The 19,617-nt window shown below is 39.7% G+C and overlaps 1 protein-coding gene across 1 annotated transcript in view; it reads right to left on the reverse strand.

The window, feature by feature from the left end:
- The window catches only part of HAO1 (hydroxyacid oxidase 1), a 52,663-nt gene that overhangs the window by 14,229 nt on the left and 18,817 nt on the right, over nt 1–19,617 (reverse strand). Inside the window, exons 3-4 of the mRNA XM_081560346.1 lie at nt 13,750–14,005; nt 5,047–5,222 (exon numbers count right to left, since the gene is read on the reverse strand). Coding sequence (XP_081416472.1) covers nt 5,047–5,222; nt 13,750–14,005 — 432 coding nt within the window. The remainder of the gene's footprint in view (nt 1–5,046; nt 5,223–13,749; nt 14,006–19,617) is intronic.

A 19,617-nucleotide genomic window follows, 5' to 3' on the forward strand; every position in this document is an offset into this window, starting at 1 on the left:
TTGACCCTCTTCTTCAGTTAACCAGTAATTTTATTTTTAATTCCAGAAATCATGTTTTTAATATTTGGGAGCTCTTTTTAATGTTCCCATTTTCTTTTCACAGCATACTCTTCTTATTTAGGCATATTTTCAATCCCTCTGATTCTATCCTTTGGAATCTTTAAAGTTCTTTTCTTACTTTATCTCTTTCCTCTGCCATCAGCTTTTCTGTAGATGTACCATGGTCTTTATGTTTTGGAATTTCTGAAATGCCTTGTGATGCTAAAGGTGGAGTCTACCCTGGGCTGAAACACAGACCCCTGGGAGACCCCGAGGCCCCCAGCTCCTCACCACCCTGCACCCCTCCAAGGCACCAGCAAGAGGCAGAGACCAGTCCCCTGGACACTCTAGGACCCCAGCAGAACTTACCCATCTTCAGCGGAGTCTCCCCTGGGCTAGTGGGTGAGTGTCACAAAAAGAACTCCAGTGATTCCTCTGGCTTTCAGCTTCCACTTCTCATCCCTCATCTCTGTCACACTTGCACTCTAGACACTAGAACCCTTCAGGTACCCTATGATATGACTTGCTCCTGCCTTCAGGGTTCTCACAAAGTCTATCTACAGGGGCAGTTTTCTTTTCATTCTCCTGCTGTCAGTATGCTCCCTTTACATTTTGTTTCTTTCATAAATGTCTTGAAGTTTCTTTGCTGTTTGTGCCTTCCTTTCCTTTGCTGTCATAAGTGTTATGCATTCTTGGATTTCTGTACTTTAATTTCTGTAGGGTCTTAAATTTGATAAAAGGGTACATATGTGCTCAATCTATCATTTTGAACTAGAAGCCCAATATGCTATCACACTATCATTTAAAACATGTTTAGGAAATGGTTCTCTAAAGACACAGACTTGTATGCTATCCAGGAGAACTTTCTATGATGATGGAAATGTTCTACATCTGTGTGGTTCCATACAGTAACACAAATAGCCATAGTGTAATAGATTCTTGAGAGTCCCTTGGACTGCAAGGAGATCCAACCAGTCCATCCTAAAGGAGATCAGTCCTGGGTGTTCATCGGAAGGACTGATGTTGAAGCTGAAACTCCAATACTCTGGCCACCTCATGCGAAGAGTTGACTCACTGGAAAAGACCCTGATGCTGGGAAGGATTGGGGGCAGGAGGAGAAGGGGACGACAGAGGATGAGATGGTTGGATGGCATCACCGACTCGATGGACATGGGTTTGGGCAAACTCCGGGAGTTGATGATGGACAGGGAGGCCTGGCATGCTGCAATTCATGGGGTTGCAAAGAGTCGGACACAACTGAGCGACTGAACTGAACTGAACTGAACTGAAGTGTGGCAGTGTAAGTGAGAAACTGAATTTTACTTTTGTTTAATTTTAATTTACTTGAATAGCCACACTTGGCTAGTGACTGCCATACTGGCTAACTGAGTTTTAATGTTTGCATGAGTTTACCCACTCTAATAAAGAGATGTACCATGGTATTTTTTTTATGTCTAGATGTATCAATATCTATAAGTAACCTTAACAAACAATGTAAAATGTAATTGGAATTGCTCTGGTTATCTAATTGCATGTGTGAGACCAAACATAAAAATCAAAAGTTAAAAAATTAAAATATTTGAAATATATTTCATGAACCTCATGATTGAAGATATATGTAATCCTCTGATTTATAATGCAAATACTTGCCACCAGGCAGTTATAACCTGTGTTTTAAGATATTGAATACTGTCAATAAACTGATCCTACACAGTATGCAAAAGAGCTTAACCCCTTAGGCTTGGTAGAAAGACCACCTAGATTTGAATCCCATATATGCTACATGCTTGCCATGTAAGTGGCAAATTACTTAACTTGTTTGGTACATCAGTGTACTAAACCACAGAATGGAGATAAAGATTCAAATATGATTGGTTTGTGGATTAAACGAGTTGAATGAGCTCTTAGAAAGCACCTTACACGTGTTGAGCACTCAGATAAATATGATTATTATTATTTTCAGCTGATGGTGCAGGGAATATTGACTAAGAATATGAGTAGGTAGAGGAAGATTTATTTGCTGGATACTTTTGGCAAGTCTGTTTAAGTTTTGTTTTATAAGAATAAATTTTCATCCTAGTGAGGATTATGATTATTATGAGCTTTTCATTTTGAAGGAAGTGCTATTTAAGTCTTAGTTTGTTGTCTTCTATCATCTCAAATGGTTTTCTGTGTTCTGCCAGGCAGGGAGAAATCACTGAATGGCTTGCTCAGAAGACGGGATCATGAGTATGTAGGGAAAAAATGAAAGTAATCATTTATGACCATATATGAATCCCTTTCCTTAGTTGTTTATGTAAGCTTGTTCACATTTTATTTTAACCCAGAGAGAAAAACAATGTTTTCTTAACAAGAGAGTCAAAGTGATCACAGCAAATGTTAATGAATCTTGGATATTTTCATTAACCTCTAGAGTTTACTGGTATGACATTCCACATTTGCTGATTTGCCAGTTAAAACACAACAGTCAATAGTGAGTAGCACTGTTTGCTATCTTATTAATATATTATTTCCATATTTAATCTTAAGTACCAAGGTAACTACTCAAGATTTAGGGTAGTATTATCTTCTATCTATTGTCAAGTCCTTGGACTATAGACATATAGCAGGACTCTATGCTATTTCAGCAGGAGCTTAGTAACTAAATCCTAGCTTCATGGCAGCAGTTTTGAACACAATTCAGGAACACTGAGTGAATATTCTTTGAGAATGTCTTTAGAAACTATAGATAGGGTAATAATGAGTTAAAGAAGTTTCTGAGAAGCCAAAAACCACTAGAGAAGTGAGATAGCCTAGTTTTAAATTTTTTAATTAGAAAAAAAGTTCGAAAAAGCACATGCCTTTGTTTATAATGCCATTTGTTAGCGTGAGTTCTGAGGAAAACCTAACCCTGTCTCGAGTACATGTTTGGAGTTTGTGTTGAGGTTTCCAAAGACAGAGTTTAACCACAGCAAGAGATTGCATCTTGCTGTCTTATTTGCATTCATTAGAATGCAATCCTTAAAACGGTGGTAAGGGGGGATGTTTCATTGAGATCTTCTCAGTTGCCTGTGATTTCATGTTCCTACAAACATAATCTGTACCTTTCTGATAAAAGGAAAATGAAAAAAGATAGATGACTCTTAGTCAATCCATGTAACTTCTGGATCTGTGAAATAATGAGACCTGGATTTCCCAGAATTGGCCTTACCACTCCCGCCTCCCCTCCACCCAGACTGAACCTATGCACCACTTAATGTAGCTGTTGTCATAGTGATGATCCTTGTTTGTTAAATAAATGAAGTAAATAGTTACAGAGAAGCTAGACAATGTAAACTGCACATGCACAAATAAGTTATTTCCTTTCAAATGCCAAATGCCCAGTCTCTCCTTCTCTTGTTTTTGAGCTCTCTCTAATTATAGACATTCATGCAGTTTTCCCTAAGTATTTTACTCAGTAAACATTCAGGCTGTCTACTGAGTGAAAAATACATAACATATGGATAAGAAAGAAAAAAGAGAAGTAATGGTGGTGGTAGTGGTCCTTGGTGTAACGGCCACAGAATGATGTTCTTGAAGTCAAAACATTTTTCAACATAACATGTGATAGTAAAGTCTCATTCAATAGATTCACATCATATCCTAGAGGACAAAGTTGTAGAAAATTAGGTATATTGGGAATCCAAAATTGAAAAGTTGGTTAAAAATTAAATTGGTGATTTTACGCCAACCGCTGTGGGCCTTCTGTGATGAGAGTGATTAAATACTTTAAACAGCATTTTTAAAATAATTTTTAATTATTTTTAAATGTTTTAAATACTTTTTAAATAATATTCTAAATCAATTACACCCTTTCAGTTTCCTTACTGACACTACTGTGAAGTGAAAGTGAAAGGAGCTCAATCATGTCCAACCCTTTGTGACCCCAAGGACAATACAGTATTCCAAGGACAATACAGTCCATGGAATTCTCCAGGCCGGAATACTGGAGTGGGTAGCCGTTCCCTTCTGCAGAGGATCTTCTCAACCCAGGAACTGAACCTAGGACTCCCACGTTGCAGGTGGATTTTCACCATCTGAGCTACCAGGAAAGCCCAAGAATACTGAAGTGGGTAGCCCAGCTTCACTAGGCCCATTCTGTTACTCACATTAGCTTATTTTTGTGTCCGTACTATTAAATAATGTCAGGGGCATTCCCAGAGCTTTATAAATAAGGGCCATGGTACTCATACATATTCAAGTAAAACCAATGAACAAGTTTTGATTCTAAGTCATAGTTAACCCTGAGATAAGTTAGTAGAATCTCTCATCACAGAGCCCCTTACTTAAACATTTCCATTTGAAATAATAATAATGTTTGGGGCAGTTATCTACATAACAATATTAAATGTTTTCAAAGGCAAGAAAATGTTTTTGTGGGTGACCACATTCACATTCCAAATTATTACATTCATTAGTACCTTCCTGTGGGATTTGCATACATGTGGATACTGGGGAATTTGTCAAGTTTGTTAACAACCATGGCTTGATATTTGAAGATTTTAACGTTCTAGTCCACCATTCTTTAAAGAGAGGTGATATGGGATTCCACCCTCAAAAAATCAGTTCTAGTCATTGGTACTGGGAGGGAACAGGAGAAAAATACAAAGGGCTCTTAAACATATCTGGCTGTCATATCTTCCTTGGGACTTCTTATTGATCTGAGAGCAGTTGTTGGCAGCTTTCAGCCAAAGCAACAAACTCAAGACCTTCTACCTAGGTTTAGCCAAGCTCTATGATTCAATGGCATCCAAAATAAGGCAATCCCACTACTTTAGAAAAAGTAACTTTTTACTTCATAAGAGCCCTATTCTCCTTCAGAAGGAAGAAATATTTAGTCATTAATGTCAAATGGGAGAACTGAGAGATGAATTTATATTTCCATATTAATTATTTGGAAATAATTGATTATTTTCCCTTAAAATATCATGGTCACATCCAGAAAGAATCATAAAATCGGAATGAACTCAAGTAGAGAAATAAACAAACCTCTCAAAATGCCTTTTGCAACAATGGGCAGAGATGTCAGTCTTCTCAGCCATTTAATATCCTCCCAGCTGATAGATGGATCTATTGCTTTAGCCACATATGCAGCAAGTCCACTTTTGTCTCCAAAATTTTCCTTAGGAGAAAATGCTAAATCACTGGTTTCAAAATTTTTCATTCTGAAATAAAGAGATACATAAAATGAGAAACTTCCCAAATTAGAAGTATCTTTACAATGACTCATTCAATGAAAAAAAAAGAAGGGTACCCTTTTCAAATCAATTGACTATTCGCTCTCCAGGTTGATCACATTTACGTTTTCATGTTTTGATGAAGGAGTCCAGGCTAAATATGACAACTTAGTAGACTAAATTGGTCACTTAAAGTTTATTTTACATATTATAATGTAAGATTTTTATATAAATTTATATAACTTTTTATATAAATAAGTCAGATTAAAGGATAAAACTTTGGCCAAGTTCAAATATCTCTACCTTTTTAAGCCAGTCTGTGAATATAAACAATCAATTTGATGCTATTTTCAAATGCAATGCATACTAATCATAAGATCAACATTTGCATGGTGCATCACAATTTACAATGGGCATTCATATACCCACAATATTTTTAAAACTTTTGGAAAATAAAATTCACACTCTATAATTCCTATTTTATACAGAAAATAAAACCAGAATTGTAGAACAAGATGCCCCCATGTATTAACTAAGGCAGCATTTGGGTTTCAAACTGGTCTCGACTCATTTTTTTTTTTAAGAATTTTTTTTCTGTGTGGATCATTTTCAAGTCTTTCTATTTCAAGCTTTGGTTTCTTGGCTGTGAGGCATGTGGGATCTCAGCTCCCCAAAGAAGGATCGAACCTGTACCCCCTGCATTGGAAGTGAAGTCTTAACCACTGGACCAACAGGAAACTCTCAGTGTCTCTTGACTCCTAATTACATTCTCTTCACTCAGATCTCAACTGCACTCTGCCAATTACATTAGACTTCAGAAATCTTTCAAAGTCCTTGTGGAAAATTCTAGAGGAGATTGAAAATGCAGTATTACCACCTTCTGTCTGTGGTCACTGTAAACTCTTTTCCTTGTCTTGCTGCTACCATGGTGGTGGTGGTGGTGGTGCTGGTGGGCATAGGGAGAAGGGGAAAGTGGTTCCCAGCAGATGAGCTGCCCGCTCTTGCTTTTTTCCTCCTCTATTTACTTGCTTTTTCTGTCTTCTGACTCAGAACCCCCAATCTTCTAGACAATCCTGACCAGGATATGAGTTTTCCAATTATCAAGACCTTCCTTACTTTGCCTGAGGTGTGATGGTTAGTTTTGTCAGTTTGACTGGGCTAAGGGATGCTTAGGTAGCTGGTAAAACATTACTTCTGGGTATGTCCATAAGGATGTTTCTAGATGAGATTAGCATTTATATCAGTAAATTGAGAAGAGACTGGGCAGGCATCTTCTAATCTGTGGAGGTCCCAAATAGGACAAAAATGTGGAAGAAGAATAAGTTCATTGTCTCTGCTTGAGCAGGGACATCCATTGTCTCCTACCCTTCACATTGGAGCTATTGGTTGTCAAACCTTCAGGTTTTGACCAAGACTTACACTATGGGCTCCCAGTTTGGGGGCCTTTCAGACTCAGCCTGGGACTTATACCATCAGCTCCCCCCATTCTTAGGCCTTCAGGTTTGGGTTGAAACTACTCAGTCTTTCCTGGACCTACTCCTACAACCTGGGCCTCCAGCTTGTAGATAATAGATTGTGGGATTTGTCAGCCTCCTTAATTGTGTGAGCACATCCCTTATAGTAAATATCTCTATAGATATAGCTATAGATACAGATATTTAGATATGGACATCCTATTTGTTCTGTTTCTCTGGAGAACCGGACTAATACATATGACTTTTTCTTGCTCCTGGGGCCTGAGTCACCCTCAACATAGCAGACTCAACTTGTCAAGGATGTTGGTGTACACGTACCCCAGCTCCTTCAACCCTGGGCAGATTAACTCTGAGATAGATTCTACAAGATCTCCCAGAGTTTCCCAGCAGGATTAAGATTCAGTTGCCCATAGCTGTGACTGTCTTTGTAACATGCCAATTGATGACCACCTCCCCTCCCTTATACCTCTTCCCCACTCCTCTACCAATATTCCTACCATCTTCTAGAGGAACTACTTTTACTTAAATCAGTGGTTCACACTCTTCTCCTAAAGAAACAGAAACAGACACAACCCCACTGAGTTGCTCCCTTCACTTATGTCTAATTTTGTTAACTCAGCTTAGAACAGTATTTCTCTAACTCATCTAGAAGACACTGGTGCTGGCTTATTCTACACCTGAAGTCTTTTCTCTTAGTCTAATATCCCGATATCTTGACCAGATTTTGGAAGTTCTCCAAGCTAGGGACAAAGTCTTTTCTGCCTGCGCCTCTGACCACTGATTGGATGGATGGCCTTCTGAATACACACTGGCACCACCCATGTGACTTAGCTGCCTGAAATCAGCTTAGCAGACCCAAATCCAACTGCCAACTTCATTTCTCTAAAAGGCTGACTTTGAATGACTCTAACCCAGACTCACCTTGCTCTTCTGCACATTATGAATTACTCTGCTAGCCAGTCTCTTCTTTGTGTAAAAGTGAAAGCTATATATGGATCTCTGGCTTAGTCATCAGTCTTTATTCCTTTCCACTGGCTCTGACATTGAAAATAGAAAGTATCTTGGAGCCAAGGCTATAACAATTTTTATATAAACTTAGAAGTACAGAGGTACACAATTTTTACAAAACTAGGGCTTCCCTGGTAGCTGAGTGGTAAAGAATCTGCCTGCCAGTGTAGGAAACACAGGAGACTTGGGTTCAATCCCTGAGTCAGGAAGATTGCCTGGAGGAGGAAATGGCAACCTACTCTAGTATTCTTGCCTGGAAAATTCCATGGACAGAGGAGCCTGGTGAGCTATAGTTCATGGGATTGCAGAGTCGGACATGACTGACCAACTGAGCAATGAGGTTTAATGCCTTTAGCATGCTTATAAATAGCTGGTTGTGTAGCGTAGGCAGCATCTATTATCATAAGGCCATGGACAATCACATCCCATGTAACTGTCTTCAACCACTGGCAAAGTTTTCTCAATAAGGATTGACTATGACTCAGGTGGCCACTAAAGACCACAGAAAATCCCAAATCCATGAAAGTCATATTTGTATCCATTATTTGCTGAGGTTTGGTTTAGATTATAGCTGAAATACTCTGAGCTTCTTTTTTTAATCAAACCACTTAAGGTTTTATATTTTACCACAGATTTTGGCCTTCTGCGGTCATCCTAACTTGAATTAAGCTAACCTAGTCAATAAACATACCCTTATTATTGGAGGCCTATCCATTACTTAGAAATGATATTAAGTGATATTAAATTTCAAACTTTTAAGTAATATTGTTAATAAGAAAAAGGTCCTGTCTGTCCATGCCATAGCAAAACCAGAGGGGAAAAAAGAATAATATCTGTACGTGTATATTCTCTGCATAGCACCCCACCCCCATCCCAAACAAGCTACAGTGTTTCAGCAGGGGTGGGGTGAAAGGGTGAAAGGGATAGGAAAAAACAGAAACATGGATAAAATTATATAAATAACTGTTGTTATTCTTGGATGGCTAAACGCAGATCAACACTTGAATGAATGTTGCCTTACAGAAATTTCAGGGCACAATGAAGCCTTGTTGTTACTCTTAAACGTTGTTCAAAGCCAGAAGCCAAGAAAAAGTTTTCAGATATCTTGACAGAGACCCACGATGGAGTGTTTTAACCATGGCTCCAAAGGAAACCTCCATGAATGCTATTTTTATTAGAATTATGACATATACACAAAAAACACTTAAGGCAGCTTCTGATAACCAAAGTATTTCATTTCATAAGGAAGGAAAAGGGCAACATCAAAATAATAACAAGATTACTTGGGACTTAATTCTCTGAATCCCAATCTGTTTAATGACCCACAGGCAAGGGATAGGATTTCTTTTTTGTAAAGGATTCATTGTGCCTTGAAAGGCCCCCTAAATATACTTTTTAATCTAATATAAAAATGATTTTAGTTTTTAGTAAGTTAGCATCATAAAAATGTAACAACTACTAAGGAAAGTTAACATTATTAAATAACCAATAGTTATGTCAGTAATGATGACTATTATTGAGATATCACATGACATTAAAGATAATGTCATATGTCTCCACTGTGGGAAACACATTACAAAATAATAACCAGTAGAACACATAATATCAGTATAACATGAGAGACATTCAAAATACATAATAGATATTGGTACATGGAACAGCAACATTTAATACTGTGATTAGGAAAACATTTCTATTTATTGCATAGCCCTGCTAACTTTTTCTTCCATGTGGCTGGGTATTTGAAAGAAACGTTCAGGACAAGGATTTAAAGTATGAGCTCAAACCCTTATTCAAATTCTTATTAGTATTGTTTTATTGGGTAAATCTGTTATGATCTAGTACATTTTTATTCAACATTACTTACTGAGCACCTACTATGTGCCAGTGTTTTAGTAAAATGATCAAAAATACTGGCTACCTAGGTTGACATTCTAGCTAGGGGAGTCAGAAAATAAACAAGAAACATAATCAATAGGTAATTTATGGAGCCTGTTAGAACATAAGTACTATACAAAATAAAGAAAAAAGGAGAGCAGAATAAGAGGGATGTGAGCTGGTAGAGGCTTTACTTGAAAGTTTAAATATGGTAATTGGATGTGGCCCCACTGAGAAGCTATCTTGTAGAGGAAATTGGCAGAGCTGTGTCATTGTATCTGTTTCCTGTTGCTGCTATAACAAGCACAACCCTAGAGGCTTTAAAGTGACACAAATTTATTATATTACAGTTCTAGAGGTCAGAAGTTCAAACTGTCTCATTGGACTAAACTCAAGGGGTCAATAGGGCTATTTCCCTTCCAGAGGTTCTAGGGGAGAATCTCTTTCCTTGGCTTTTCCAGCTTCTAGAAACTATTTATATTTCCCTGTTTCCAGATGCTATCACTCCAACTTCTGTTTCTCTCATCGCATCTCTTTCTCTGACTGACCATCCTGCATGCCTCTTATAAGGAGCCTTTTCATTACATTAAGCCTCCTATCATAATCCAGGATAATCATCTCATCTCAAGGTCCTTCACTTAATCACACCTACAAAGTTCATTTTTCCATGTAAAAAGTAACATATTCACAGGTTCCAAAGTTCAGAACATAGCATCTTTGGAAGGTTATTATCCTGCTTAATATTATGTGACTTAACATTGTAACTGTTTTCCTAACCAAATAATTTAGAGGCTATCTGCCACGTACAAAGTCCTCCTTCACAAATCGTTTTCTCTCCTCTAGACTCCCAACCCAAGGTCCCCACACTTATTGTATCTCTATTCTGGTCTCTACCATTCATCTTTATTTTGGTTTCCCAATATAAAGACATGTAGCTTCATCCCTGATGTCAAAATGTAATGGAAGTGAAGTTAGTTTGCATTGATTTGGGGGAAGAATGTTACAGGTAGAGGGAAGAGTCAGTTCTGAGGCTCTAAGGTGCAGGTGTGGCTGGCACCCTGAAAGAACAGGAGGAGGCAGGAGATGCTGGGAAGAGGGAATGAAGATGAGAATGCTGGCAATGAGGTCAGAGAAGGGGATGCCTCACCCGCCACTTTTATCCCCAGAAACCTGGGAAGACAGCTGTTTGTGTGCTGTTCTCTGGCTGTTGTGATGACTACTTCATTTCGGGGCCTAAGGAAGCACGTCCCAGGGCAAATCATCAAAAGGGTAGGTGTCATGATTTACCTTGACCTTAGTCAATGATTGGAAATTTCTTTTAACTGCCTTAGTGCTGCCCCAAAGAGCCAAATTTTAACCCAGGGTAAACAAGCCACCCCCGTGTGGTGTGGAGATGGACTCGGGTCCCTGACTCAGCGCCTCAGGAGCCCATCTGGTGAACCGGCTTCAATCCTCGCCTCTTCCGGGAGCGGATGAGAATTCGCCCTACTCCCCCTCAGCCTCAGGGACCTCCGCGCTGCTCATCATGCGCACATCCGTGTGTTTTGCATATGGACCAGGCAGAAATTACCAAACTCCTGAACTCTGGCTGGTCCCAGAAGCCAAGAGTCAGAACCCGCCCCCTTCTCTCCAGGCAGAGGAAGCCACGAGGGCTGGAAGGAGCCGCTGCTTTACAGACTCATTCTCCTCTGGATTTCCTGCCTCTCTCGCCTGCCAAACCTCATTCTGAACAGCCCGGCTTCACCTTCTATGAGTCAGGTCAATTGCGGAAAGAAACCTGATTTCATATCAGGCTGTAACAGATGAGCTTTTGGGCAGCACGTGCCCTCCAGCGGAAGCCAGGGCCTCCCGCCGTTCCCTCTGCCTTCACTGCTGAATGTGGGCCCCAGGGCGCTGCACCCACCCCCACCCACCGAAGCACACAGGGACAAACAGCGTCAGTGTGCGCTCTGAGGGCCAGGGCACCGGCAAGGGGTGTTTCCTGTGTTCCCCGTAGCCTAGATGTGTGTCTCATTATTTGATCATCTTCAGAAGGAAGATGTGACAAGCTGGGGAGCCGTGGCCACTCCTCTGCACGCTGACAGCTGAAAAGGGCCTTTGTCTGCTGGTCCCTCACGTCATCTGGGCAGGAGCCCGGGAGGAAAGATGGGTGGGGGGCGGTGAAGAACAGCAGCCTTCCCGCTCCTGGCTGAGTGGCCCTGGCACCCAAAGGAGTAAGAGATACGGGCCAGAATTAACACGGGTGTCATCCCCCATCTAAGTAGATACCACGTGAAACCTGTTTTGTTATCCAGAGCCAGAAACTGCTTCCTAAGCTTAAAGAACAAACCCACTGTATTATTTATTGTTGTTGTCGCTAGTAGTAGTAGTAGTAGAAGAGAAGGAAAAGAAATAGCAAATTCCTATTCAAATGGTCAAAGGGAAACAATGAGGAACATTTCCTGTCAGAAGCGTAAATACTGGGAAATGACATTTTAGAACGTCTAAAAACTAAGGTAATCAAAAGAGAGAAATAATGTGAATTCATATCAAGAATTAATATAGATTAATAAGATTTCATATTAAGGACATTTGAAACCATCTACTTTCTGATGAATTTGGCAAGAAGTAGAAATACGTCAAGGATTTTTGTTTTTGTTCTCTTAGAAAGACAGAGTGCTTGGGTAACTCCATGTCTGGGATGTGTGGAGCAGGGTGATTGATGGCTGTTGGGGGAACACTTCCTCATTCTGCCATTGGGCCATTGAGGATATTATATACAGAAATAAATCCTAAACCTACCTGGAATTATCACAGAGATAACATCACACAGCTCATTTATATATGGTTAAACAGCAAGATTTTATGCACAGTAGCTTATACTTGAATAGGTATACACACAGAAGAGCTATATGACAGTTACGTGACACACAAGACTATGAACTTACATGATGGTTGGAAGACATTCCATTCTCTAATACACTTGGAATTCCTGGCTCTCAACAGTCTTCTTGTCCTTATGTGGAATGCTGATTTGATTTTGAATCTTTTAGATTTTGGATCTTTTAGAAGGATTAACTTTATATGTAGACAGAATAAGCAATAGTCCAGTGAAGTGAGGTCTAGGATTCCAAAAAGTCATCCCTCATTTCTTGTACTCTGGTGGACGCTTTGAAATCCCATCATCAAAATGTCCTCCATTAAAACTAAGATTTTGGTTTGGTCAAATAGTTTTAGCCTTAAATCTATCGGTCAAATACTGGTATGAAAAACATAAGGGCAGATTTTGGTAGGAACTAGAGAAGGTAAAAACAAAGGGGAGGAGAGATTTGTAGCTCTATCTTTTTCAGTAAACTCCACTGAGTGTCTAGTTTTGCCTCAAGATGATTCTAATCTTTTACAGGGAAAAGGACTATAATTCCCTGTTGATGGATGGGCTGAATGGCCTGATAAAACCATCACAGTTCAGTCTTAGATTCCCAGATATGTACATTGTTTTTGCTGAGATGAATGAGTGAGTGAATGGATGAAAGAATGGATGAACCAGTAAATAAACTGGTGAATCTTGAACCATGGGTGAACCACAACAAAAGAGATATATTACTGAAAGAAGTAGGAGATGAGGCAGCAAATATGTGACTTCTTTTGTCACCATTCTTTTAGCTTTCTTCAATCTTCCCTGCCAGAGTTGTTCCAAATACAATTAAAAATAAAATTAAAAGGGTGCTTTTTATTTCAACAGGCAAAGAAATATGGTATTAGGATCACAATAGCCAGCTGTTGCTTAAGCTAAATTAAGTATCTTCTATCTATATGGCAATTCATCCTACTCAAAGCCCTTAATACACTCTGAGACATAGATTTTTTTACTTTTACAAGTATATGGCAAATCCTGTCTCTGTTCTTATAGCTCAAGTATGCAACACTCACATAAGGTGTGTGATTTGCTGAGGATTATATGGATATTTGACAATGACACCATCTCTAGAACCCAGACCTCATCATTCCTAGACACAATCTCATACAGCCATACTTTGGGACCAACATTTTGTGAAGATCTAATTCCCCGGAGCACCCAAGTGGAAACGAGAAAGCCTTTGGAACTGGATCATGACAAGAGCAAAGAGAAATAGAAAATAAGTTCAGGGGCCCAGTGATCAAAGAGCCAAGGTTACCTGAGTTGGGGTGGCATCTTGAACCTATTACGCACGTCATCAAAGCGGTTGCCCAGGTAAGGTGTGTCCACCGTCACAAATATGGCCTTGTAGCCCGTTCGCTCAGCCCTCTGCACAAGCTGCTTGGTGACCTCACGGTCCTTGTAGATGTACAGCTGCAGCCAGCGAATCGCCTCGGGACCAGCTTCTGCCACTTCTTCAATTGAGGAGGTGGCCCAGGAACTCAGCATCATGCCAGTTCCCAGTGACCTGCAGGCTGAGGAAAGAAAGAGAAGATCAAGACCAGCTTGGCATTTTCCCTACTCCAGTCTTCAAGTTGTGGTTCATGGGATAAAGACATCTACAAAGGCAATTTAGAAATAAAAAGTTGCATCTTTAAAAACTTAGAAACATGCTTTCCTTTCCACACTCTGTGAACAGATATGAAGACAAAATTGACCCAAATGGCCAAAGATGTGCTATATGTAAGGATGAAAAAATTAGAAGCAACTTGAATCTCCAACCCTAAGGAAATAGAAAAATGGTAGTTCATAAATAAAATGAAAGATACACATTCATGAAAAGTAATTTTTGTAGTAGTTAATTTTATGTGTCAGCTTGGCTAGGCAATGGTTCCCAGATATTTGCTCAAATGTGTCCCGATGTTGCTGTGAAGATTTTGTGTTGTTGTTAAGAGATTAGCATTTAAATCAGTAGACTTTACATAAAGCAGATTACTCTCCATAGTGTGAATGGGCCTCATCCATTCAATTGAAGGCCTTGAGAAAAAGACTGACCTTTCTGGAGGAAGAGGGAATTCTGTCAGCAGACTGCCTTCATGTTCAAATACCAACTCAGCTTTCCTGGGGTCTCCAGTGTGCCAGCTCTAGATTTTGGACTTACCAGTTTATACATTTGTGTGAGCCGATTCCTTGAATCTCTCTCTCTCTCTCTCCATTTCTTTATTTCTCTGTTTCTCTCTTGTCTCTCTCTCACAGTCCCTCTCTCACTCCTCCCCCCTTCTCTTTCAGTTACAAGGAATGACATTTGCAGACTCAGAAAGTTTATCAAGGTATATTAAGAAACCAGAGAATTCCCTGGTGGTTCAGGACTCTACCCTCTCACTGCAGAAGCCTGGTTTCAAGTCCTGATCAGGGACCCAAGTTCCATGCAGCATGACCCACCCTCCTCTCCCCCACCCAAAAAAAAATAGGAGAAGAAAGAAAAAATCTCCAAAATAACATGTATACCATGATTTATACAAAGTGATTAGTGGTGTATGAACCTAAACAAACTAATTGTTAATAATAGGTGAGGGTGGGAGAGTTTATTTTTTCTTCCTTTATAATCTTTTAAATTTTAGCTTTAAAAATCTGTTAAAAATGCATTTGCCATTTGCATTGTCTTTTAAAATTTTATACAGTTCATATGTTAGACACCTCAAACAGACATCAGTCACCTCACAAGCTTTTAAACAAGATATCAAACAATGAGCAAATAAGTGAAAAATTAGAATCATCTAACCTATTGTCTTAGAGAACTTGAAAGAACATGAGTGACAGGCTTTTTCCAAAAATAGGTAGTAAATTGGGGTCAGCTTTAGTGGAGGACAAACTGATACAATGTCTGTATGCCAAATGCCAAAAGATAAATAGTAAATATATAAAACTGACTACTTGACCCTGGTTCATTTGACTTACCTTGGAGCTGCCATCCATCAAATGTGAGTGAAAGTCATCCAAGTGACACAGGGAAATGATAAGAATCAAGTGACATGCTGTTTACAAAGCTGCTCTGAGAGGTTAAAAAGCTTTCATGCCTTTCAAACTTCAGCAGGCAGACAAATCCCCTAGAGTATTTGTGAAAACACAAATTGTGAAAAACACCCCAGAGTTTCTGATTCAGTCAGGCAGAGATGGGGCCCAGGAACTTGCCTTTCTAACCAGCTCCCAGGTGGTACCAATGCTGCCAGTCCCTGGACCACTCTTTGACATTCAAACAGCATCATCATGTAAGCTGGAAGGGTGCATCTTTACTCTCAGACTAAGGTGATGTTTGAAATAGTTAGTGACCAGTAGAACAAAGATTGTGACCAATTACAAGAGATGCACGTGCAGTAAGTGCCAGGCATTAACCACTGGTTTCCAAATTTCCATGCCTTCCCAAGTGTATAGAAAACCTGTTCACTTGGTTGTCATGGCCTTAAGGATTGGGGGAGTACATTTGTTCATACTGATAACAAGGGAGTCTTCTGGGCATCTGGGAATTCTAGAAAAATCATTGCCTTGGGGGGTGGTCAGACACTGGGTTCTCTGTGTGACCTTACTTAGGCCACCTCCTCTTTACTCTAAGTTAACCTGGTAGTAAAATGGATTTTGTTTTTGATAAGTGTTACCTTTTCCAATGCCTTCGAAGATGTTTTTCATCCCTGTTCTTCAGGTCACAGGTCAGATAAAGAAGACTTAAACTGAAGATTATATTATCTATGGATCATTAATTTGTTTCCTCCAAGTGTTCTTTTGAGAATTTCTCTCTCAAGGACTCATAATTAGAAAAATATTGTCCAACAAACCACATTTTAAGTAAACAATTATAAGTAATGATATGTATAAATATCTTATTTTCATTAAGAGTTGTAAATATGGAAAATAGATCCAGGTCATCCACTATTGTTTGGAGCAAACACCAGAGGACAACGATTGCTCGGATTAGAATCCCCTAACCGTCAATTTCCCATAAAGAAATATGTCCTGAAGAGGATGTGGCCTAAGTAAGGTCACACAGAGAACCCAGTGTCTGACCATTCCCCCAAGGCAATGATTTTTCTAGAATTCCCAGATGCCCAGAAGACTCCCTTGTTATCAGTATGAACAAATGTACTCCCCCAATCCTTAGGGCCATGACAACCAAGTGAACAGGTTTTCTATACACTTGGGAAGGCATGGAAATTTGGAAACCAGTGGTTAATGCCTGGCACTTACTGGACGTGCATCTGTTGAAATTGGTCACAATCTTTGCTCTACTGGTCGCTAACTATTTCAAATATCACCTTAGTCTGAGAGTAAAGATGCACCCTTCCAGCTTACATTGTTCTGAGGGGGACAAAAAGTACAAGGTTTTTAATTTTATAAATGACTGAGCATAGATTTTGTTGAAAAATTCTGATTTGAGTTATCCTAGTCTAGTGCCAAGAACAGAAAAGTTTTTGAAGCCCATTTCCCCCCTATTTATTTTCCACAATGAAACTCTCACCTGCTCTCACAGGAGCAAGTGTCAGATTTCATTTTACAAAGGGCAGGGGTCAACTTTCATGGGCCCCCATTCCTAACGTGTCGTGGAGAATGAAGACTCCAAAGCATGTTGCCTTTTCCCAATTCCTGGCAAAATGGTGATGTTACAAAAAGGCAAGACCTGTCTCTTGCCCATGAGAAGGTCCCCAGCATTGATCCAAGTCCGAACATCTTGGCTTTCATGATAGTCAACGTGTCCTAGAGAAAGCATACCCAGGAAGCTACAGCATTAAGTAAACACTGATCCCATATGACTCTATTTCCTTATTTCCACCCACTCTTGTTTTATCATCCCTGAGATAGAACTTCAAGGATAGACATATAAACTCTTAATGTTCTAGGTATATTCAGACTTTGTTTATATTTGATATCTCTTTCTCTTCTTTATTTAGAGGAAAGAGTCATCAAGTCACTGCTATTAAAAAATACATAACCCCCCCAACACACACACTACTAAAGAGACACTAGTAAGGTTTTAGATATTGAAACATCAAAGATAAAACCCTATAAATGACCTAAATGATAATGCCGATCTCTCCTATCTCTCAAGCAGTGGTAATGAATCCGCCTGCCAATGCAGGAGATGCAAGTGATGTGGGTTTGATCCCTGGCTCAGGAAGATCCCCTGGAGTAGGAAATGGCAACCCATTTCAGTATTCTTGCCTGGAAAATTCCATAGATAGAGGAGTCTGGCAGGCTACAGTCTAAAGTGTCTCAAAGATTCGGACACGACTGAGCAACTGAGCGCGCGCAGACACACACACACACACACACACACACACACGAGTCAGAGGCCTGGGCTGCACTCTCAGACTTGCCATCTATGAGGCAACTGTAAAGATTTCAACTGTAAAGATTCTTCAACCACAGCTGCTCCCCCACCCACTTCACCACATCGTAGTATTGCTAGATGGTCCATTGAGATGATATTTATGAATGTTTTCTGATAAACTCTAAAGCTAAGCAATTGTAAAGGGTTAAGTGAGAGAATGCATAACATTATTTGGGAAAGAAGTTCTAGATAACTTTTTAAATTTTTAGAATTTTGTCAAGCACCTGGAGTTCTCATTATTCATAATCCTCTCAACATACAGCTTTCCTCTGCAATGGTTTTTTTTATTTTTTCATTTGTTTTTTGGCAGCACCTTCCAGCATGTGGGATCTTAGTTCCCCACAAGGGATCAAACCAGTGCCCTCTACACTGGGAGTGCAAAGTCTTAACCACTGGACCACCAGAGAAGGCCCTCTCTACAATGGTACTGATTGTTGATCAAGACATTCCTTCTTCCTTACAAATATAGTATCAGATTCTCACTTCCTGAAGCAAGGGAGCACTTAAGGAAGAGAGGAACCTTCTCCAGGCCAAGAAACTCCAGGCTATGGCTGATACAGGGATATCAAAGGAGGAAATTCCTACATTTCCAGGGTGTGATCTTTTGGTAAATTCAGTGGCAAGACAAAAGCAAATAATCTAGGAGGTACAACAAAAATATGCCATTCTCCACTCCCCATGGCTGCCCTTCATCTGTCTACAGATTTCCATGAAGAGAACCATGAAGAAGATATTAGTGGCTATAGCATTCACTAAGCCCAGCCATCAAGCAGTAATTTCTGAAAGCAAACGTTTCAGATTTTCCCTACACTCTTTAGTTTCTCTCCTCTTTTACAACTTTAACCGTGATAATATGGAAATCATGAGATCAATTCTATCAGCTCTAACCCCTCCCCCAACATCAAAGTGGGCTATGGGCTAGTGGAAAATATTGGTGCATTGTGTTTAATAGAACAAAAATTATCCTTAGACCTATCCAAATAGTTCTTCATTAGAATTAAATCACATGCCCTACTGTGGGGAAATGCTACATGGGTTACAATAATCTGGCAAGTTAATTCTGCCTACCCAAATTCAATATAATTAACTCAGTGTCCTACACTATGAAATCTGTAAACAACTACTGAGATTTATATCAGTTCATATTATATATGAATGCAGCCACCTCTGGGCTTGAAACAAAGGCTAAAACCGATGTTCAATGATTTGGCTTGGGCTAGAACAGGTAAATAGCTTTGCAAAACACACAAGTTGGCAAAATCCTCCCTATGGCTGAGAAATGCAATTGTAGTTCTAGGTTTGGCCAGGGTTTCACTTTACATCAAGCCTTAAAGAAAACATTTATTTCTAATCCAAGTAATCTGAATGTGGAGGCAAGAGGATAGGAGGGCTATTGTGACCTTAAATCTCAGGGGATGCTAAATCTGCCTGTTTCAGTTCTTTAAATAAAGACTACTTTGTACACATCTCCCATGCATCTAGAGTCTGCTTCTCAGTTCCTGCTCCTTGCAGGCAATCATCACGGAAACAGAGGCTCTCAGAAGGTCTTGGAGGGCCTTCAGATGGAAACAATATTTGAGCTACACCCAACACTACTTCATCTTTGGGGATTTAAGCTATGCCTTTGGCTGGAAACCACCAGGAACTTTCATTCCAGCCTCTGTCCAGTGCTTTTCAAGCTTCAACATGCACAGGAATTACATGTGAATGTTGATAAAATTCAGATTTTGACCCAAGTGGTCTGGGATATGACCTAAGATTCTGTGT

This window comes from Giraffa tippelskirchi, chromosome 13, assembly GCF_054371585.1.
Source record: "Giraffa tippelskirchi isolate mGirTip1 chromosome 13, T2T-mGirTip1v1.2.pri, whole genome shotgun sequence".
Classification (NCBI taxonomy): Eukaryota; Metazoa; Chordata; class Mammalia; order Artiodactyla; family Giraffidae; genus Giraffa; species Giraffa tippelskirchi.